This window comes from Anguilla anguilla, chromosome 5, assembly GCF_013347855.1.
Source record: "Anguilla anguilla isolate fAngAng1 chromosome 5, fAngAng1.pri, whole genome shotgun sequence".
NCBI classification, from domain to species: Eukaryota; Metazoa; Chordata; class Actinopteri; order Anguilliformes; family Anguillidae; genus Anguilla; species Anguilla anguilla.
This window is the reverse complement of record NC_049205.1, coordinates 53798294-53821759: the sequence shown is the minus strand read 5'-3', so window position 1 is coordinate 53821759 and position 23466 is coordinate 53798294. Positions and strand designations below refer to the sequence as shown.

Sequence of the window (23466 nt, the reverse complement as noted above, 5' to 3'; positions counted from 1 at the left end):
GGATAGACTAACAAGATAAGGTAAGGTTCCAAAGATGTCGAACGTCACTCTAACTCTTTACTCCCTCTGGATTGTAACAGTAACAAGCCTAGCTTTCATTTTTACAAAGTTGCAACTTGGCATTAGCATATGGTAATTAATGGGAAATTAAAACTTTTTTTTTTGCTGGCCAAGGTTTCTGTAAAGGTATTTGTATTTTGAAGTCTGTGAAGTTATTTGGGGAGTTCTGTGAAAGCATTTTTGTGTTTGTAAAGTTATCTGTACAGTTATTGTAAAGCTGTTTGTTTTTTTGTTTTTTGAGATTTGTAGTTATTTGGAGAGTTGTGTAAAGCCTTTTGTTCTCCATGCTTACAGCGCCATGGTTGTGTGTCAGCCCCCACAATGAAACTGAAGTGCTGAACACTGAGGACCCAGAGTGCTTTCAAGACCTTTTCTGTCCAAGCTTTTTGGTGAGCTAGAAAGAAGACTCTTTTAGAAAGAAGAACATTTTAAGACGTAGATTCAGAATCCAGAATTAAATTGAATTAAATATGTTATGTCCCTAACCATTTTCATCTATTTATTTATTTATTTATTTATTTATTTATTTATTTATTTATTTATTTATTTATTTATTTATTTATTTATGTAATTTTATTTTATTTGTTTTTTGCAGAATGGACTGTCTTAACATCAGACAACAGAAATGCAAAGAAGCAGCTAAGCTACAGACTTCAGTCATTTTGATTTCACAGTGGTAAGTGCCTTTTACAGTAATTACAGTACCAGAACATAAAGCAATCACAGATAAGTCATTCAGATGACTTGAGCTAGATCCACAAGAAAAGATGTCCTCCTTGAAAAATAATGTTAACAGTGATTATTTTCTTGACCGTAACTTCAAAGCTGAAGCAAAATGTCAAAACCAGTGATCACCTTACATGTTTGCATCTGCTAAATAAATAGTAAAGAGGCAGCATATCTTGGGTTATATAAACTGAGGGAATGGGATAGTGCTACATTTCACAACCTTGTTAGCTCATCAGTCCGACAGCAGTCAGGATCTACTGTCCTGTAGAAAGATGTATTTCAGCTCTTGAGCTCTGTGCCCACCCGTGGCCTCTGGTCCTTCCTCCATCCCTCCCTCGTTCCCATCCCCTCCTCCATCCCTCCCTCGCTCCTGTCTCTACGCAGTCTGTAGGTCTCATTGCCTCTGCTCACAGGTGGAAAACAACCTGTCTTTCCTCCCAATCTGACCTCCATGCTTTCTCATTGCCAAGGCTATGGACCCCTCAAACTTCTGCATCCTGGATTTTATGTATGTAAGGAGTAGAAGTAAATTATTTTTTAATTTTAGCTTATGTTATCTAATCCCCATGGCTGGCCACATATAAATGCCATTTGATTGCTACTGGCATTGCTGGAGGATGCTAATGGAGGATGCTAGTGAATTTATGAAGTGGATTATACCATCTGAATAAAATTAATTTGAAGTATATAATTATAAATGTTAATGTTTTTTTCTTTCTTGTGGCAGCAGAATGTAACATCATGTCCTTTTACAAGCATTTTGCATAAAGGTTGTGATGTTTTTTTTTGATAATATTGATTTGAAATGCGCATTACTTTATTTCCAAAATAATATATTTTGCATAGTAAATCAGCAAGCCATCTTCCCAAACTGCTGTGGCTAAATGTCATGCTGCTTGCAATATTTGACACAGAAGGAATAATGCATATTTCAAGAAAAAAACTGTTTGAGAAGTGTGAAGTGTGGCTTGTAGTGGCTGCAGTCATGACTGTGTGATATACAGTCCGATGATTTGCCATGTTAAAATGGAAAACCTCTACTAGCAATAAATCAGTAAGTGATCTTCCAGAAATTCCTTCCTGTCAACACTAAGAGTCAAATGTAGATATTACCTTCAAATTACAGTGTCCACACTGCTTAAATTACATGGTCTTTCTTTAATTAAATATGTCATGGTCAACCAACCGTTTTTTCATTAATCAGTATTTGTGAAACCATATTGAAATCCTCCATATGTAGCCATTTTCTGAAAGTACGATAAACTAACCAGAACTCGCAACAACTAGTCAGGATCTGCCTCTGCATTTGAAAATATCTGGATATCAATGTTTTACACTATTCACTAGGATATTAATGTGGAATAAGACAGATTTAAATTTTGGCCGGCTCATATCTGCTGTGTAACCTTGCCGCCCCTGTTTATTATCTCAATATAGTCACATTTCTTTTGCTATTCTTAAATATGGGCAGTCACTAATTGTGGTTGAAAACATTGGCTTCTGTGTGATTTTTATTAAACGGTCAATTTTTATGAAAGGCGCTTATTCGATTCCATTTATGAAATGCGTGCATGCTCGTATTGTCCCGGCAGGCCACCAGTTACTTCTGAGACGTGTTGTAATGTCTTGGCCATTTGAAGTATGTTCCAGAAGGCAGGGCTAAGGGTGTCATGCAGTGTTTGGTTTCAGTGATCTTCTGACAGAATGCTTTCAAAGCACCGGGACTCAAGATAGTCTCACCACCACCCCCTCCTTCACCCGCCTCCAATACACAACAGACCCACAGTCCAAGTTAAGACACACTATACTTGCATTTTTAAATGTTTAGGGAGTCAAATATTTGAGTTAATGTCAATTAACTTCTTCATACAAATTTCCATTATGATCTGCTTGATGTAACATGTGAATTGTCAGAGATAAAGACTGCAAGGCTGTGGTTTCTGAATGATACTTTGTGTCTCACATAAAAATATTATTGTATTTTTTAAGGCTATAAAAAATGGTTTCATCCTTCCAGTATCATATTTTACACAGATGCATATTTCCTATTTTAAAATGGGTGTGATCTTTAAAAAATACATTAAATGCTAATCATTTTTTCCACTAGGTCTAAAACAGGAGTTACTAAAATTTTTGTGAGGAAGAAACAGTCTTCTACAATTACAGATGGATGACATGCCACGGAGTAACATTTCTCACAAATAAAACTTAGGAAAATCAATAAATCATACTTTTATTTGTACAGCCAATATACTGAAGTAAGACCTACATACATACATAATTGACTACCCTCCACTGGCTGCCTGTTATAGCTCGCATCAAATTTAAAACATTGGTCCTAGCATACCAGGCAGTCAAGGGATCAGCCCCAGCATACCTCCACAAGATATTCAAACCCTACATGCCAGCCAGATCCCTCCGTTCTGCTACCTCAGGACGCCTGGCACCTCCCCCTCTTCGCACCTGCGCTTCCCGAACACGTCTCCTGTCTGTTCTGGCCCCACGATGGTGGAATGACCTGCCCGTTGAGGTCAGAACAGCTGAGACACTGACCCACTTCAAGCGACGACTGAAGACTCACCTCTTCAGGCTGCACCTCTCCCCATCCCTCCCTACCCCCCCTGTAAATGACTGTAAGCTTAGGGTTGTAACTAGGTAGCTGTTTTGTAGGTGACTTAGTTAATGCACCTGTCTTAACTACTGCTTGTATTTTTGCATAGACTGTGTTGTTGCTGTTCTCGTTTGTGTTAGTGTTAAACAGTTTAACCTTCAGGGCCCAAGTTGAACTATGCGGTTGTTCCCTGCACTTGGACCGGTACTTCTCTCTAGGGTTTTCGTCATACTTGTTCCTGGTTATGGTTATACACTTTGTTGTACATCGCTCTGGATAAGAGCGTCTGCCAAATGCCTGTAATGTAATGTAATGACTAAAGCTTTAATTACTTACTAAATGCAAATAAAACTTAATTAGATTTTCATTGTGAAATTAAAATGAACATCCAGATCATAAGACCAACCAGGTTGTTAGATCTGCAGTTGATTCCAGACGGTTTCTTGTTTTATGAATAGTGTATAGGAAGTTGTATACTCCGCGATCAGACACACCTACACTCCATAAAATCAAACAAAAATCAAAATCAAGCACCAATCACAATAATTACACCTGGGTAAACCCTTTGTAAATGGTGCACTCCCACCTTTCAACTACCCAACTCCATCTTGACCCATTAAGCAATTACTCTGTTACTCTGAGACCAGCCAGCTCACATGTCAACCCATTGTAAATACTCAGTCCCCTGACATTACTGTACTCAAAGATGTACATTTCTCCCCCCTAAAGCTCCTGAGCACAACAGCCCTGAAGGAATGTAACTCAAGTCTTACTGGGCTCCAAGCAAGGCTACCGTGAAACACGTGAAGAAGGAGGTCAAAGAGGAGGTGGGTGTAAAGAATATACAGACCTTTAAAGGATAACAAATAGGCCTGTCAATCTGTAACCTGGTGCAGCTGAATCTGTGGGTGTCAGTAAATACATATGAACAGTCTGTGAACACACCCTGAATTTCAAGCGTAATGTGTAGTTACTTTGTATTTACTCATTTCAGTAGTCAACAACTAGTGCTTATTTGACTGTGCTGGGTCTTTTTGCCTCAGTGCCAGCAAGGCTGTTTCATTGGTTGTTCATTTAGTAGTTTTTGCCTCTTAATTGACTCTCCCCTCTTACCGCAAATATTTGTAAAAGAAGAAAATGCTGAAGTTAAGAAGGCCTAACTTAATGTATGAGAGCTGGCTGTCTCATCCTAACAAGACATTATTTCCATATGCGTATGCACCCCCCTGTGGTATTGTATCCAGAGTGTGCCAGTGCCAACTGCAGCTGCCAGCTACGCAGAGTAGCATATTTAATTGGGCCACAGCGTTGGCATTCCGAATACACATGCTTTATGCTAACGCGCTAGTGTAAATCCTATGCTGGACCATGCAGAGACCTCTTGGGGGCAGGTGCTCAAAGTGAGAAAAGGGAACTCCAGCCTGGAGAAAAAACACCCCGCGACACCCTGTTATTGTACAAAAAATGTTATATATGTTATCAAAATGAATGATGGCAACTGTTATAATGCAAATATAGATTAAAAAAAAAAAAATAAATCACATCAAAGAGGCATGTTGGGCACTTAGGGCAAAAGGTGCAGGTGCTTGGGCAGCTGCAGCAGCACCTCACCTCCACCCCTGCACATGCCTGATACTACAGATACTACTCTCTACTGCGCTGGTACTAGTTGAATTAACTCAACACAACATGTGTTACCTGCCACATCATTGACTTGAAGAATTCTATCACCCTATATCTCCAGCCAGCCACAACATAATTGATAGAAATACTATAAGGTCATTACTGTAATACAAGCATTCATTTAATTTAGTCAGAACCATTTGTTTTAATCTTTTTCAAGTCATGTTTTCAAGAGCTGAAAATGTGAACACCATCCTAGACCACAAAGGCCTTGTCATGCATTTAAAAGGTCAGTAAGTGTACAGCATCTGTTGGAAATAAATAATAATAAATTATTATTATATAAATCATGTAATATTTATGTTATATTTTTGTGAGGTCTCAATCTTGTCTTTTTTTGCCAAAAAAATTCCCACCATTGTGAAGAGCCACTGTTCATGCTTTAGGATAAAATTCATTGAATTGCAGGATGTTTTACCAATAAAACAAAATTAAATCACAATGACATCTGCACCACAACGACAAACCGATGCTAATTCGAAGCAATGATTTAAAGACTCCTTAATGAAGAGGTCATTGTCTTGTGTAACCCATCCTGCTTTCAGGCTTAAAGGTGTCTGCTAAATAAATAAGTAATAAAATAAGAATAACAGAGTTGAAGGAAGGGTTATTTATAATGGGAGGGGGCAGGGGGAGGTGGATAATGTTTCCGAGGCTCCTGACCCCATTGGTCAGAAGAGGAACCCAGTTCCTTAAACAGAGCCATAGAGTTTTGCTGAGCCATCACTGAATACCATTAAAATCTTCCTGGCATGTCGATGGCCTGTACCAGTCCCCGGGGTCGTCCTGCTTGTTGCTGTCGTCTGTGGTAGGTGAGAACTTTTCTGTTTTTCTGGCCCCGTCCCACCACCGCCTGTGTCCTGCTGTGACTCTTCAAACTCAGCCGGTGTGCTATAGCATCTCTGAGATTAATGGCTAACAGCCTGGCAGGTCTGTAGCAGCGATACGGGTACAGGCACTGGTGTATGAGTATCTGATGTCAGTGCTGGTATATTTGCACCATATTTGTATTATGGTATATATTATAGTATGTTTATTCACTTGAGGTGAGGAACTGTTCTGAGTTCCGTGTGTGTCAGGGATCTGCCTGTGTGTGTTTGAGTGTGTACATCTTTGGAACATCTTTGTTTTATGTAGTGATAAAACAAAACAATTTTTAAAATTTAATATTAATTAACTATTACCATTACTAACTTCTCTTCTGTAAATTCAAGACAACTCTTTACGTCAAGACAATTTGTACTCAGATTTTTTGATTGCCATCAATCAAATCAAAACCAAAAACATATGATAGATACAAATGATAGCAATATACTGATACTGACTTGATCTATCATGAAATGAAGTTCAGAATTATTGTTAATGACCAAAAATATAAACCCATTTCTTTGATAAACAAAGTAAACAAAGTAATAATGAAACCGGTTGGTGGTGCATTCACAATATAATGTGTCATTCTGTCAGCTTTTCTCGTGAGATTCCCTGGGTGCCAGATGATCAGTTTCCTAATTTTTCTTTTATTTAATCCCATTTGCCTACCATTTTTACCTGAGAGTGATGATGGGCTTGCTTCCAAAATACCATGAAACAGGAGCTGCAGTAGCATTCATTGTGAGGCAGGTTGTGCTTAGATACCAGTGGAAAGCGAGATGGAGATCTGTACCAAAGGTCAAAGTTGAAGTCAAAATCACAGTAGACATTGCTTTGATGGTGTGATGTGCTGGAGCTGTTTATTGATATGGAATTACAGAGCATGACCACCAAACATTGATTGAGCAAAATATAATCTCTATATCTGTAATTGTATATGTAAAATGCAATTCTGTTATTATGAATATTTATAGATTTTAAAAGATCTTGTTAATTGTTATTTGTATCATGCTGTACTGTTTGTGCAAATGTGTGGGCATACACCTTTTCAGTCCAACTGAAATCAATTAATTCACTGACTAATAATGAGTTTTGGATATTGAATGATAATAACTTAACTTAATGACGAGAACAGGCCATTCAGCCCAAAAAAGCTCGCCATTTTCCTACCACTAAAATGTATCTAGTGCTTGCTTAACCTACAAACTATGTAGTATCCATCACCATATCAAGCCTGGTCTTGAAAATCCCCAGAGTTTCTGCCTCTACTACATGAGCTCTTACAGGCAAGCTATTCCACATAGTGACTACTCTCTGTGTAAAATAATACTTCCGAACATCTGTGCGGAATTTACCTCTTGCTCATTTCCATTTATGTCCACTCGTTCTACTAACAGAACTAAATCTGAAGAATCTCTTGTTGTTCACTTTGTTTATCCCTTCACTGAATTTAAAAGCCTCAGTCAAATCGCCTCTACTTTAAGTCTCCTTTTACTAAGCTCTTAGACTTATGTGTGATCATTTGTAAGCCTTGGGATATTGTCAACATTCTGTGTTCAAGAATAGCAGTTTCTCGTACTTCTCATATTTAATGGTGTATGGTGAGTGCAGCCCCCATCGCCTTGGCGACAGTGTTTCAGACATGTTCCCCAGCCTTGCATGCCTGCAAACAAGACAAGCCAGTCACAACAGCAACCCAAGATGACAGCTGCACCTCCAGTGTGTCGCCCAAGTTTAGCGGTGTGTTTTCTTTCAGCAAAATATGTTGGGCTTCAGTCGAGACGTGGATAATGTGACCTCTCAGATTTGACAAATGGCCACTCTCCCAGTGCTATTATCCTGCTTATCCAATAACTTATCCAACAACAATAACCGTCAAAATGCAATGGATAATTAATAAAAACTACTCTTACCTTACTGCTGTTCAAAAAACTGAAAGTGTTCTTTCTTATGCAGAGAACATGTTGCTGCTATCTTGTAAATTTGCTCAGGCGATTGAATACCCTTAAAGCTGTGTTTTGTCCTTTTTTTTCTTTAACTACTTATAAAGATAACAGTTTTCTCACTTCAGCAGCTCCTACAATGAAGCTGTGTGCCAAAAGATCTGACATGCTTGAATTAAATTAAATGGTCTCCTCCTGTTTTCTTTCCACAGAGTGAAACAAATAAAAAGCCAACATGTCTGAGTAAGTACTATACTCAGCTGCTCTGCTTGAAATTCTGAATCCCAGATTATGATACAAATTACTGCATGACTTTAAGAGGTGTTAAATAAAGAAGGGAAACTACAGTATTGCAATGAGTACTTTAGCGGCTTGTTAGCATGCAAAGTGATCATACAGTATTTCACTGTCTGTTCTTTGTCAAACAAGGAAAGCTTTTATGCAGACAGTACAGACACAGTAGTTTGCCACTTCCTAAATTACTTAAGGACTCCTTCTGATAGACCGTGTGGTCCAATTCCCTGTATCGACTTAGATATAAAGCCGAAGAAAATTCTCTAACATCGAAATGTGTTTGGTTTCGCTTGACGTTCGAAACCTAATAATTGGTCCAATGCTGCCCCCATGTGGACAGTCTATCTGGCCACTCCAACACAAGTCCGTATTCCCTCCTAGAATTGGTACCGGAAAATAATTGAAGTTATTCATCTTGGAATAGACAGCTGAATGTATTATCCTTACTGAACAATTTCCCTTGGCACTACAAATACAGCACTCAGTCAGAATCTTCACGAACATGCACGTGATTGCTTTGCCAACACATTTTTTTCTTTTCCTTATCCAAACAGGAAAAAAATGACATCAAGTCGGAGGCATCATCTGAAGGTAAATAACTTGTGTCTCATACAGAGATGCTGTTCTTTTACAATTTTGCACACCTGCAGATAGTCAGACCAGTTATCTCACTATTAAAGCACTACTGATCCTGGCTTCTGTGTGGCTCAGGTGTTAAAGCACTTAACTCTGTTTCTGGGAACTGTATGACAGACATTGTTTTATTGAATTTGGGCTATAGTATTATCCTGTCCTGGCGCTGGAGTCAAAACAATGAATCTCTAACACGGTTGACCGAAAACCCACATAAACACAAAAATGTAAATTGAATTTTAAAAGTAAGTTCTTACAGGTTTATAAGGACATTGGTCTAGCTGGGTGGATCTGTTAATAACACACAGTCCTCCCTCTGTCTCCAGAGCTTAATGCTGGCGATTGCCAAAGACCTGCTGGAGGCTGAAGCAGCCGAGGCAGAGGAGGAGAGGAAGAGGTACATGGAGGAGAACTGCCCCGCCCTGTCCTTACCTGGCTCCACACAGGAACTGCAGGTATGACGCTGACCAAACTATAAAGGCTGCTTATCTTCCTGAGACCATCCTTTTCTACATTGACATAATACACATGCCTAGGATGAAAAAAACACGTTGCAGTGAAAATGTCTGCAAAAATATTATTTATTTAACTTTTATTGAAGGTCGCTTGTAGTGTAAGTTTGAGCATGGCTCAAACTTGAGATTAAGACCAGAGACTCATGTCCCCTACAGAGGACAAGAATAGAATAGCTGGGTCTTAGGAGGATATATACCTGCTCTCAGAATTTAGCACCGCCACATTACACTAGACAGTCTCATTGGTTTCTGAGTCTGACTGAGGACCGTAGTAATGCAGAATATATGAGAAATATCCTCGATGTATGCAGTCACGCACTGGCTTATTTGGAAAGTATATCTTCAGGAACTCTGCAAAAAGCTCCATCAGAAGATCGATGCGGTCGATGAACAGAGATACGACATGGAGGGCAAAGTCAGCAAGTGTGACAAGGAGGTAGAGTCTGTCTCCCCCATCATCATCCTATCTATCACCTTCCCACCTGTTACCTACCCAACCATTACCTTCCCAACTGTCACCACCACCTTCCCAATCGTATCATTCCCAACCGTTACCTGCCCAACCATCCGCATCACTTTTCCATGCACTACCTTCCCAACCGTTACCTTCACAACTGTCACCATCACCTTCCCAACCATGTCTTTCCCAGCCCTTACCTGCCTAACCACCAGCTTCACCTTTCTGGACTTTACCTTCTCAACTGTTACCTTCCCAACTATTACCTGCCCAACCTTCACCGTCACCTTCCCGGCCGTTACTTTTCCATTTATTACCTTCCCAACAATCAACTTCTGTTATGTTCTCTTTACGTCTATTACCCTACACCATATGATATCCAATATGTGAAAATACAGGTACATCACTGATATTTGCGCTCTGCTACTGTCCAGATTGAGGATCTAAAAATGAAAGTGCAGGACCTGAAGGGAAAGTTCAAGAAGCCTGCTCTGAGGAAAGTGCGCATGTCTGCCGATGCCATGCTGCAAGCTCTGCTGGGCTCCAAGCACAAGGTCAACATGGACCTGAGAGCCAACCTGAAACAGGTCAAGAAGGAGGTCAAAGAGGAGGTGGGCGTCCTTCCACACAGTGTGTAATTACACCCCCTGCATAGCCCAGGGCGATTACATGCATGCTATTTTAGCTGTAAAATGGCTGATCCCTCTGAAGATTATTATTTTGTTATTGTGACCTTTGCCGTGTTGCTTTAGCCAAACTGCAAAGTGTAAGTGGAATATGCAGCAATCACATATCAAGTGTCTTCATTCAATTAACCCAAAAAATGTGTTCCCATAATCATTTGCAGCTTTTTAATTGTGCTATCATGAGTCACTAATGTCTGTGCTTGATGTGTGAAGTGTTATCCTTTTTAGAAGATGGGTTTTTGGTGTGAGATGTTGCAAGGTTGCATCACACACACCACACACACACACACCACGTTTGTGTGTGTGTGTGTGTGTGTGTGTGTGTGTTTGTATAATGCAGTCTTGGAACTTTTTGAAAAATGAAGACATTCACAAGATAAAGGACTCACATTTTTAAATGCTGAATCACTACTTCTCATGCTCTTTCCTGACAGGAAAAGGACGCTGGTGACTGGCGTAAGAACATCGAGGATAAGGCCGGCATGGGCGGCAGGAAGAAGATGTTTGAATCAGATGCCTAAATTAGCTTCCTTTGCTGGGCTATTGGTTGCTGGATTGTTTTGGATTGTTGGAATTTTTGGATTCCTGCTGGCCAGATGTCCCTCAATTTTAGCTTTATTTATTTCCTGTGGCTTATACAGTTGAGTAGCACAAAAGGCAGATGTATGTAACCAGTGAGATTTTGCAAATCTATACTTTTCCTCTCCAATAGATTCAGGTCAGACATTTTTACCAGAACTATTTGGTGGGGAAAGTAAATTTTGTATTTCGCTGAGAATTACTACTAAATAAACAACCGTAAGACAACCTGCAGTTTTATGGCTTAATTTTTCTTACATTCCTTGTTACTGATGTTTTCAGTATACAGTTTCAGATCTCGGATGAATGGTCAAAATCTCATAGACAGAAAACCTGGCCAGGAAATCATTTGACCTGGTCATCACTCTCCTGGTGGGCTGTTGTGATATTAATAGGAGCTCCAGCTAAGATCCCTGTACAGTACATGTGATAGCAAAAGTCTCTTTCTACTCAACACTCCTGCCAAGGTTGAGAGGGGCCAGTGGTCATTCACATTCACAGGTAAACACTAAGGCCTTTCCAGAAGAAAACATGGAAACATGGAGTAAATAATAATCCATAATCCAACCAGCAGATGACCAATGTTGCTTATGACAAAAAATAAAAAATGGAGGTAATTGATGGTTGAAAGATTGTACGTTTTGCATTTTTAAATTGCGATAGTTAATAATATAATGGGTTATAATGGTTGCGTAGTGGAATTACTTTTTCAGCACCCAAATGAATTGTTGCTTGAATACTTCAAAACTTCATGCAATTTTCAGCATTTTACCACAGGGTGGCGATAACGAGCTATTCACTTCAGGATGGGTTCCGAATACTGAAGGTGTTTAACAGGAAAAATCTGCACACACATCGTCTTATTTACTACTTTATCTTTCTAAAATAGGACGATTTGCTTCAACTGTAAACTTGGTGGATTTCAGCGATGGTTACTCTCCTCAGCTTTTGAGGTAAGCAACACTTTATGACCTTCAGAAATGAAAACTGGAGAATGAAATGAGACTTGCATTTGTTTGTTTGGTCTAACTGTCAATGCAAAAATGATTATCTGTGAAATGGGAAGGACAGGGTGCACTTCACTACAGGAGAGGACTTCTGACACACAAACATGGCCAGGTAAGCAAGAACGATCATTTGCAGAAGGGTATTGCATAAGCTATTATGGGAATCTTATTGCCTTTGTTTATTTGGCTAATTGAGTCACTGTAGAAGAGACTAAGGCCAGCCTAAATGTAATTTTAAAGATATGTCTTTGTAAAATGTAGTACATGTTGTTTTGAGGTGGTGCTGCATTTCTCCTCATTTGTTCTTTTTCAGATAATGGAATTTTTACATTCTCAATCATCCTTTAATACGTGTTTTATTAGTTTCTTATGTATTTATCTTATGTAGTGAATTTCTACAATTACAGACAGAAAAATAAATACATCCAACCCTCCAGCACCACTGTTTCCCTCAAACATGCAAAAAAAAGATTCATCTAAAAAAAATGGCTTCCAACAATTCATATACCCAAAAACCACACACCACTTAGAATAAAATCATGAATTATAAGCTTCTTCAAGAAAATCCAAGTCCCCAAATTAGTCTCTCCACCCCACCCCACCTCACCTTAATACATTAATCAGTAAACAATATTAATTTCCGTGATGAAAAATATGGTTTCTGAGTTAGTGTCTTTGAAGATACCTTGGGGGAATTATTCATTGTCTTAAAGGGTTATTTATAATTGAGGACCTGGGAAGAAATGGTTATTTCAGGCATTTCAGTGACCTTTGAACTGTTGAGTTTCTTCCTTAAAGAGAGGGCGTCCTGGGCCACAACAGAAGGCCTGCAGTCATATATACACCTTGGCTGTTCAGCTGTCCTCGTCTAACCCGTCCAGCCCTCGTCCAGGCCTGCACACTCCTGTCTTCCTCCTGCTGGTGAGAACCTTTTCGTTTCATTCTACCTGCTTTACTGTGTGCTGATGAACTGTCTCTCTGCTGCCAACTCCACACTTATTCTATGCACACACTTATCTCAAGTGCTGCGATGCCAAAGTTGAGTCAGACTCATCCGTCAGTTAAAGTAACTGTTGATGTTCTTATTCAGCTGTTCCTTTATTCACAAAGATGACTTATTCATCCCCCTGCTCTTCTGTGTACTTTGTGTGACAAAAAAAAAGCTGAATCGCAAGAACTTATGAAGAAGATATGTTTAAATGAAAAATTATACAGCACATCGATAAATGATGCAAAACGTTGGAAAAGCTGTCATGGTAAAGAAATACAGAGGAGCCCAAACATTTGATTCCATGCAATGGATTGTTCATGCAATGTGTCAATGCTGTAAACAGTCATTGGCAACTTGAAAACACCCTGTTTGAGTTCAGAGCAAACAAGATTTTTTCAGTGGTTGGACAGCCTGATTATTATGTTTATTATAAATCATTTGGCTTTCATTCATTGGCTTTTTGTGTGATCATACAGGAGAATTTTAGAACATTTTACACGAACAGGAGATGTATAGATATGTTCTGAAGTAACACTGTGGCAGTAATTGCTAAAAAAAATTGGTATGGTACACTTTGAAGTATGTGGAGATTGAGAATCTTATAGAGTATTATGTTCCTTTGTAGTTTGTAAATCTAAGAATAATATAATGCTTGATGATACACGATTACATGTGTCTAATATTAGTGTTGCCAATTCACATTTAAGTCTGGTTTGTTAAATGCCATTTGGAATATTTCTGTATTTAAATGATTTTAATTGTAAGGGTCCATTTGCTTTTTAAATTTTTTTATTTGTATTTCTTTAAAGAAAACTGACCGTACATTTCTGTTATGGACAAATGAGTGACGACACTGCATGTATTTATTAGAATGAGAAGCTCCTATCATTATCAGCTGAATCTCCTGTAGGAGAAAGGCCTGTTGAAATGTGTAATTCTGGAGATTTTGGGCTGTTGCATCGACTCAGAGAAAAATGTGCACTGCTGGAGTGAAGCGGGACAGCTGGGGCCTCCCATTCATCCCTAAATATAGACGCACCTCTTGTTTTGGGGATTGTATTTCCTCTGACGATGCAAATTGCTACCGTCTATTCTGCCCTGCAAAAACAAAAGCCAGTCCTAAATATTTAAATAGTATTCTGTAGTGTAATTGCTTTCATTTTTAGGTCAGATCTTTTGCACTGGGACACACAGCTTCTTATAGATGCATATAAATTAACTTATGACAATGTTTTTTTTTTCTTCTTTTTTTGCAGGGTGTGAAACAAACAGCCTGACAAGATGTCTGAGTGAGTGTCAATCTGTCTCAAAATAATATGTAATAACAATATTAACAATTATCATGTAATTTAAACACCATCTGTCACTTTCAAAGCTCAGCTGATTTCTCAGCTGAAATTACCTTGCTGTCATAGTTTTCCCCTGTAATCCACAATCAGACTGGAAGTGAATCTATTATTGAAACTTATACTTTTGTTTGAATGGAGTTTCTTTATTTTATATAACCTTTTATTTAATTGGGGTTCCCAATTACAATAAAAAGGAGGCACTGCTCAAGGTACAGTAGCAACATGTCTGGCAAGCAAGCAAAAACAATCTGTCTGACAATACTTCACAAACATTAAATATCACAAAATATGGTACAATAAATAAATAAGAAGCAAATGAGTGCTTGCATACTATCAGTTTTTGCTGTGATCTTAAATTAAACAAATCTGTTATATGACCATTTATAGCAGGCTAAATTAATATTTAATACGGCAGAGTGACTATTGTCATCTAAAAGAATCACCCAAATAACACCCTCTGAGTGCCAGCTTTTCATCTCCCATCAACTCAGCTCCCAACCACAGGTTAGCTTAGACAAATCACAGTCACTGCTCATTCCGTGCTCCAGTTTCAACCCCATTTAGAATTTGGTTCATTCTTCCCAATCTTTAAGAGGAGGACCATAAACCACCCGTAGGCAGACATGTGTGACACTGTGCTGGGGTTGGTCACTTTCAAAACCCCAAAAATACCCCCTGACCCACCTGCCCCCTGTTAAATCAAGCCGCCCAAACTTTGAGCTATTTCTGTCCGGCAGGCTAGTTCATTAATTCAGCTCATCTTTATGTCTGACCTTTCATTTTCCTCTTTAGTTTGTCATTTTTTATTGGGCAACATGGCAATAATGGCCAGTTTTTTTATTTAAGAAATCAAACTGAGTAAAATAAAGAATGTTTACTTCAGCACATTCAAAATGTGAAAAGGAAACTACAAAAACCTGAAGGTGCTGCATTCTCCTAGGATTGGAATTTGAGATACCTATTATATGGTGTTCAAATATAGCCTGGTTCTGATATCAGGGTTGCCTTACTGAAGCAGCAGCTTAATTTGAGTAGTTTTTCTGTGAGTGCCATTTCCATTCTTCATAAATGGAATGAATTGTATTACATGTAATGGTTTCCTTGTCTTTCAACAGGAAAAAGATGACAAACAGTCGAAAGCATCATCTGAAGGTAGGGATTCCTGAGTTCAAATCCAGCTCTGCCACTTCCTCTTCTCATTCTCACATGGGCTTACTCTGCTGTCTTACTTAATTACAAACATTGTGTGTGTGTGTGTGTGTGTGTGTGTGTGAGTTTGTGTCTGTCTATTTATGCATGTAGGTGTGTTTGTGCGTGTGTGTGTGTGTGTGTGTGCTATTATGGGTTGTCGTCCCTTCCAGCATCCCATAAAATGTTCTTTACTTGACTTGTTCACGACTTTTCCCCTCACCTATTTTTAATATCAGCAATGTATATTATGTTATTGTATAAATATCATTATCTTTATATTTTTTTGATATCCATTTTTTTTTCCAAAAAGGAACAAAGTAAAAAAAAAAAAATTTTTGTAGAATAGATTTAATAGCCTGGGATACATTTATGAAAACATATTCCAGTATAAAAAATGCTTTTTATTGAAATATTATTTCAGGCAGTTTTCAGGCTGGTGCCCTTTTTTTGGTAGTTCATGTTTTTTTGCATGGAAACAGTCTTGTGTCTGTCTGGTGGAGTGACATCATGCACGTGTTTGCCTGTTTTTGCAGAGCCTGATGCTCTCGATCGCGGCGAGCATGCTGGAGGCGGAAGCAGCCGAGACAGAGCAGGAGAGGGATAGGTACATGGAGGAGAACTGCCCCTCCCTGTCCTTACCTGGATCCACGCAGGAACTGCAGGTGCTGTACCGTCCCAACCAATCAGCATGCCCGTATTCATTCCAGAGGGTCCACAAACCTTACACATCCGATCCTCATTTCTTAACTGTGAGATTAAACTTGGACTTAATAAAGATTTTGTAAAGTGTCAATGTGTATGTTATGTATCATCACATTGCCATGAAGTATGTACAGGTGATATAGCTGGAAATGAGTAATAGACTACAATTGAAATGCATGTCACTGAATTTTTTTTCTGAATGTCTCTCGGCAGGATCTGTGCAAGAAGCTTCACCAGAAAATTGATGCTGTTGATGAGGAGAGATATGACATACACGCCAAAGTTTCTAAGTGCAATAAGGAGGTAGAGTCCTTCTGATCTAGGCTTCCCACTTCCCTTTCCTGTCTGTTGAAGGAAGTCTCTCTGAGTCACTGACTCTCTTGTATGAATCACATCTCTGCCCAGATTGATGACCTGAAAATAAAAGTCATTGACCTGAAGGGAAAGTTCAAGAAGCCCGCTCTGAAGAAAGTGCGCATGTCTGCCGATGCCATGCTGCAAGCTCTGCTGGGCTCCAAACACAAGGTCAACATGGACCTGAGGGCCAACCTGAAACAGGTCAAGAAGGAGGTCAAAGAGGAGGTGGGTGCACTTCTGGAGAGTATTAGTACAATACAGGGCAGCTTCTGTAAGAACTGCCGGTTAATATTCCACATATTTTCCTTTCCTGGTGTGTATTTACATGAAATAGGCACTGGTGGTGTGAGTCACTTGGTATGTCATGGTAGTGGCTCTTGCTGCATCAGTGATAACATAACAGATCTTATGCCAATTTGCGGTCATTGACATGGTATTGATTTATGAGTAATTCTGTCCTGTTTATGAAGGTTTTATGAAGCATCTTTGAAGGATTAATACATTTTTTATGAAGGACCACTCATAGAAACTAGCAAAAATGGCTTGTGTAGTATTAACATTTAAAATAGTAGTCTAACTTGCTTAGAGTTTGTAAAAAAAAATGTAATCACTTGTGACCTCCTCTTCTCTGCTCTGACAGGAAAAGGACGCTGGTGACTGGCGTAAGAACATCGAGGATAAGGCTGGCATGGATGGCAGGAAGAAGATATTTGAGACAGAGGCTTAAATGAGTCTTCTTTGCTGAGTTATAGTTTGTTTTGCTTTAGGTCTTTTGCTCCTCCTCTGGGACTGTTTCACTTTCTCTCTCTCTCTCTCTCTCTCTCTCTCTCTCTCTCTCTGTTTTTATGATTACTCTGTTTTGTTTTTACACATGCTCATGTTTGTATTGAGGTACAGTGTAGTGGGACAACCTAAAGTGTCTTTGTTTAACTTCCTTTTGCCCCATTTAGCACCCTGGAGCCACAGATTTACAGTCACATCACAATTACTTAAAAGAGAACTGCTGCTAAATCAGCTGTAGCTAATAAATATTTTGATGGAACCTCCAAAGTTCTGATGTGATTGTTGCACGCTTACCTGATCATGCACACTATTGCTGCTCAAAAGGCATCCACACCTGCAGACGGAGATAACAATTTCACATATTAGGAAAATATGTTAACACTTATTTACTTTCGTTGATGAATGTTTCTGTGACATTACTAATGAACAAGTATATGGTTTATATGGTATATATATTATTGAATGCTCCAGTCACACTACTGATGAATTTGATTCATTTGATAGGATTTAATTAGTGTTAATGGATGTTGCTTTGATATAGATGATGGATGACTTTAAGGTAGTATGGGTGTTGTTACAGAGTAAATGGAAGTCATTGCAGTATTACTGATGAATGAAGTTTATATCAAGGTGTAGAATACTATCATTTTACTAATGGTGATATGGATCAGTTTCAGAGTTTCCAGTTGAATGAAGAACGTTTTGCTGTGGTGTTATTGATGAATGAATCTATGCGCTGAAATCAGACAGTGGCCACAGGTGCCCAGGCATCTGGTGCCCTGTTCTGGGTTCAGTTCCCTGTGTGGTCCACCTAATGACCAGGGATCAACTGGATATACTGAATAGACACACGCAGATGACAGTATATGTGACCACATGCAATGTGACCGTGTGCAATGTGCAATGAGGGATAAGTGGTTAATCGAATGTGCAGATTAAAACTGAAGACTGAAACTTCTAAGGCACTAGGAACATGGTGAAGACTGAAAATACTACTGTGCTACCTTAAAGACAGTTCTTTCTCTGAAGAAAAAGACATTTGTTATTTTATTTGTTAAAATGGAAAGATCTGTCCAACCGTTTGTGAGCTGACTTATTTGGCTGTGCTTTGCCATCAGCTGTGAACATGATACATTGTTTTGATACCCAAGATGTGTTTGTGCCACTCCAGGCCACATAGTAGTGCTAATCCTCTCTTCAACCCCAGACTTTTTTTTTTTTTTTTTTACTATTTACTCTTTAAAAACTTTTTAAAATTAATTCAAACATTTATTTAATATTAGTGAGGTATTAACTCCTCTATATGTTGTATAATCACACCATAATTTTCAGTTGAAAATATTTTTCAGATATTATAGAAGTTCAAACAATTATTTTAGATGACCTTAAACATAACCAAGGTATTAAAACAATGACTTCGTCATACTGACTTGTTCCAGAGACAAAAGGAATTGAAATTGATCAATGTAGACAATTTTTCAGCAAAAATTAGATTAGAGCCCACCAACTTGCCGTGAGGCAAAGAGTCATTCTGGAAGGGCGAAGAGGGTATTTTAGGACAGTGCCGGCCCATTGGCCAGGACTGAATTGCACTCCATTTAGAGAACGGCAGTCTTTTTGCTGAGTCAGTAAAGAATGCAGTATAAACTCCCAGAGAATTCCACCTGCCCCTGGCATTTCCTCCTTCCTGTCTCCTCGCCCAATCTGCCCTGATCTCTGTCTTCTCCCGTAGGTGAGCCCTTCTCTGTTCCATTCAGCATGTCCTGTCTGACTGTCATGCTGCCTGGGGTGTAGCATCACAGGGAAATTTGGATGAAAGGTTTCTCTCTGGCCAGGGTTTCTATATAAAACAAATAATCTGCACTGAAACGCAACAGCGGCAACTTGTGGCTGTGAACAAAGATGCTTTGATTGCAGTCAACACATACCTACACATGCACACGCACACACACACACATACATGTGCACGCGCACCTACCCCCACACACACACACACACACAGTAATTGTTATGAATTTGGGGCTTGTTAAAAGAATTTATCATGGCATCATATAGTATTGAGGTCAAACCCCTATCCGAAGAAGTGAATGCAGTTTGGCCAGCAATGTGAGATGCATGGATGTGTGAATTATAGCCTATGAGTTAAGGTTCTCGCTAATCTTTCTACCATTTCAGACTTGGAAAATATTTTTCCATGGTTTTACTGGACATATGCAATGACAATAAGGATGAAAATGATAAGAACCATAACCATAATAATCGCAATAACTGCAAAGTGTGTGAAAGCTCAGTTTAATATCTTACTTATGGAAACAATGCAGATGTCTTGTTTTGCTGTTGTGATGATTTTAAAAAATATACATTTTTTATGTTCACTGTGTCTTAGCAATATTGTCCATCAGTGTTTCAAAGTTCATTACGCCTAGGATTTTTTAAAAAAGCTAATCAGCCATAACAATGCAAATTATTAATGAAATATATTTTCTTTAATGAAATGTGGTCATGATGAAAAAAGGAAGAAACTTGAGATGCACCCTTTCATTGTGAGGAGCTAATTGTCTTATTGGAGAAAACAATTGTATCTGATGTCCATGCCTTTAGAGAAAGAGAGAGAAAAAAACCACTTATAAATGCAATGGATATTGCTTGGCTGTTTTATTACTGCTTGTGGGTAGCCAATCAAATTATGTTATGTATTCTCTAATGATCAAAGTAGGATGTTTGAGGAAAGAATCAATTTGTTTTGCTTTTTAAGTAATCCAAGTGGTTGCTTTAACACTGACAGTAACATTGAAGTTGATTTCCATTTTACATGGATGAATAGTGAACAGTGTGGATAATATATCAACGATCTTCAGCTGTTGTAATTTAAAATACTGCGAGTGTGCTGGGGCATCTCTTTCTTAGGCTAAACATAGGAGCGGTCATGCTTGTATGCAGTTGTCCCAATATCCCCCAGAAGGGCATGAAACATGCAATACCCAATGTCAAACATTTGTGATATATTCAATACTATATTGTACAGCCCTACAGCTGTAAAATTCCATCCATCTTCACAAAGAGGGCTTGTCATTTTTGGGATTTAAACTTTTCCTGTAGAAATAAATAAATAAAATATGCTCTTTATTGTTTTTTGCTTTGCAAGATCCTAGAATTTGGTACATATTGCTGTTCAGAATGATGAAAATTATTCTGTACATCCACAAAATCACAAGAGGTCTGCCTTCAGCCTCTTTTGGATCACATGTTCTCTACTCTGCCCCCTAGTGGTTTAATGAGCTCCCCAGTACAGTCGGGACAGTCACTGTCTGTCTGTTTGACAATGGCAACGTTGGAACGTTAAGGGATAGCTGCTAGATTTTTAAATGGCCTTTGTGAAAGTGTCTGAGGGGTAAGGATTAATTTATGGTGCACAAGATTGTAACGACTACATGCACTCAATATTTGAATTAACACTTAAACGTATATATAGAACACCAAATATAGAGTACAGTCTTGGCCAAGGAACCTAAGATTAAATGTATGACTCAGATCTAACCCCATTCAATGATGTTATGTCATAATTCAGGATGGGCAGCTGTCATGTTTTCAGGTATTAATGACATCCCAGAGAAAGTGCCACTGAAGAAGAGTGACACAGCATGACAGCTGGGTTCCCACACCCTGCCTAAATTTAGAAAAGTTGTTTTTAGTCGTATTCACCGCACCGTCATTCTCTCTGTTATTCAATAATGCAGGATATTCTAGCAAATTCTGGCCAAAAACATTAATATGATTTCAGCATGAGAAAATACATGTGTGAAAATACTGTAAAAATTACATAGAAATGTTAAACTTTTAATAACATAATCTGATTTTATTTCATAGGGTTTTAAGGAAATCCAAGAAGGCCAAGATGTCAGAGTAAGTATGCAGTTGCACACATTTAAAATTCATGAGTAAGAGAAGACAGATATGTCTTTTTTGTGTTTAAGGTTTTTTTTCAATTGTTCATTAAATTATTCACTTGGACCACCTGTGGCTTCTCTGGAGTCATAATACTAGCTTAGCTTTGGCACTAGGTGGTGAAAAGTAAACCCCACCAAATCTCAGTGCCAGTCACATTTCATTGCATATTAAATTTTACCTCCTCTCTACAGGAAAAAGTTGTCAACGAGCCGTAGGCACCATCTGAAGGTAAACAGCCCACTCTGATTTTACAAAAAAAAAAAAAACGTTTATAGGCATGAAAGTGTTAGATAGCATATGTTTCTGTTCAAAGAGGTGTGCTTCTGAGTAGCTCAAAGGCACGTGTGCTTGTAATCGTATTTTTGAAAACATTCCCAGGAGAGGAATCTGAAAACAGAAAGATGTTCCTGTAATGATGCATACTATTTATGATATATATATGAACAAGAACTGTATGCTTGTTTAGTCTCTGAACAATAACATATGCTCTGACCTCTCTTTTCCAGAGCTTGATGCTCTCGATTGCAAAGGGCCTACTGGAAGATGAGAAGAAACAGAGAGCAGAGGAAAGGGCTCAGTACATGGAAGACAACTGCCCCCCACTGGAACTGCCTTCATCTGTGCAGGAATTGCAGGTGTGAAGCTGTCAAATCAGCACATCTGTATTCAATTACACACAGCCCTACCCAAGCATGCCCAAGTCACAACTGTACGTGAGGACAATGTATCTTAAAAAGCATAATGTATACTTACAATGCAATGTATAACATGGTAAGGAAATAATAAAACCATGTACTTCCACCTTTGTTTTTTTTTAATGATATATCCTGCTTACCTACCCACAGGAACTGTGCAAGAAACTTCACAAGAGTATTGATGTAGTTGATGAGGAGAGATATGACATTGAAACAAAAGTCAACAAATCTATCAAGGAGGTACAGCCCTTCTGATTTATTGCCATCCATTTCTATCCCCTCTGTTCAACCTATGTGTCGAAGAAATGTGAGAGCAGGCCTCACTGATTCTCTTGAATTTATCACTCTCTCTGCCCAGATTGATGATCTGAAGATTAAAGTCGTTGACTTGCAAGGCAAGTTCAAGAAGCCAGCTCTGAAGAAAGTGCGCATGTCTGCCGATGCCATGCTGCAAGCTCTGCTGGGCTCCAAACACAAGGTCAACATGGACCTGAGGAACAACCTGAAACAGGTCAAGAAGGAGGTCAAAGAGGAGGTGGGTGCATTTCTGGCCTCAGAGCAACAATATTATAAATAAATAAATAAATAAATAAATAAATAAATAAATAATAAATTATTGTATAACATCTCCACTTTGACATTACAGGAAAAGGAGTCTGTTGGTGACTGGCGTAAGAACATCGAGGATAAGGCCGGCATGGGCGGCAGGAAGAAGATATTCGAGACAGAGGCTTAAATTAGCCTCCATTCCTGGGCTACTATTTATTTCATTGAACTTATTGAAATAGAAGCACTGTGCTCTCCACTGAGTCTGTTTTATGATGGATGTTTATGAAAAACGCACAATAATATTTATTTAGGCTCTCCACTTGTCTTAATTATTTGATGGTTTAGACAGCAGTTTAGAGATAAAGCCTAAAGCAGACAGCAGTCAGTGTTCCCTGTTACTAATCCACTGTTACTACCCCTATAGCCTAATAATCACAGCTTTTGCACTTGCCCATAGTTTCTGGAGACAGTTAAAAATATACCTTGCTGCAAATATTTTCAGGTTCATTGCACCTTGTTACATGTACATAAAATATCTGAACACATTTTCCTCTTCTCTCTCTTACTGTATGTGCTGCCTGCCAGCTGTACCTGTTTTTTTATTATATAATTTCCTCTTATGCAACAGCAGGCCAAACTGTGTGCTATGATAATGCATCAAAGACACAGAGATCTTAGGCAACTACTTAATTTGGGTCTTGGAGCAGACATACCAGTAAGTCCAAGTGCAGGTTGGTGTGTTTGATGTGAGAATATGCCTGCTTGCTTCTTAACCTCAATGACAGCACTTATGTATCACAGCCTAATTAATTAGGTTAATAAAATAATACATAA

At 38.7% G+C, this 23466-nt stretch overlaps 3 protein-coding genes and 2 long non-coding RNA genes across 6 annotated transcripts; 4 read left to right on the top strand and 1 right to left on the bottom strand.

The window, feature by feature from the left end:
* The first annotated feature begins 147 nt into the window (after positions 1-147).
* On the top strand, positions 148-4189 carry LOC118228346. The gene is made up of 3 exons (XR_004765459.1): positions 148-449; positions 656-736; positions 4130-4189. It is a non-coding gene; the product is annotated as an uncharacterized LOC118228346 (long non-coding RNA).
* A 1673-nt stretch (positions 4190-5862) lies between these two features.
* Positions 5863-14348, top strand: LOC118226935 (troponin I, fast skeletal muscle-like). The gene is made up of 10 exons (XM_035416938.1): positions 5863-5895; positions 8107-8139; positions 8745-8781; positions 9150-9278; positions 9685-9774; positions 10230-10406; positions 10916-12013; positions 12149-12179; positions 12866-12988; positions 14315-14348. Exons 2-7 carry the CDS (start codon positions 8132-8134, stop codon positions 11000-11002), a joined length of 528 nt encoding a protein of 175 aa, XP_035272829.1. The 5' UTR covers positions 5863-5895; positions 8107-8131; the 3' UTR covers positions 11003-12013; positions 12149-12179; positions 12866-12988; positions 14315-14348.
* On the bottom strand, positions 5876-8007 carry LOC118226938. The gene is made up of 3 exons (XR_004765128.1): positions 7867-8007; positions 7533-7616; positions 5876-6740 (listed from the first exon to the last, which is right to left on the bottom strand). It is a non-coding gene; the product is annotated as an uncharacterized LOC118226938 (long non-coding RNA).
* On the top strand, positions 12884-17699 carry LOC118226936 (troponin I, fast skeletal muscle-like). Its single transcript, XM_035416939.1, has 7 exons — positions 12884-12988; positions 14315-14347; positions 15523-15559; positions 16132-16260; positions 16514-16603; positions 16706-16882; positions 17298-17699. The coding sequence occupies exons 2-7, from the start codon at positions 14340-14342 to the stop codon at positions 17382-17384; spliced, it is 528 nt and encodes a 175-aa protein (XP_035272830.1). The 5' UTR covers positions 12884-12988; positions 14315-14339; the 3' UTR covers positions 17385-17699.
* A 1399-nt stretch (positions 17700-19098) lies between these two features.
* On the top strand, positions 19099-23177 carry LOC118227073 (troponin I, fast skeletal muscle-like). Of its 2 annotated transcripts, none has more exons than XM_035417189.1 (7): positions 19099-19172; positions 21308-21343; positions 21580-21616; positions 21895-22023; positions 22234-22323; positions 22442-22618; positions 22730-23177. In XM_035417189.1, the coding sequence occupies exons 2-7, from the start codon at positions 21336-21338 to the stop codon at positions 22817-22819; spliced, it is 531 nt and encodes a 176-aa protein (XP_035273080.1). In that variant the 5' UTR covers positions 19099-19172; positions 21308-21335; the 3' UTR covers positions 22820-23177. The 2 variants fall into 2 exon arrangements, with proteins under 2 accessions (XP_035273080.1, XP_035273081.1); XM_035417190.1 differs by having other exon boundaries at positions 19101-19168.
* The last annotated feature ends 289 nt before the right edge of the window (positions 23178-23466 follow it).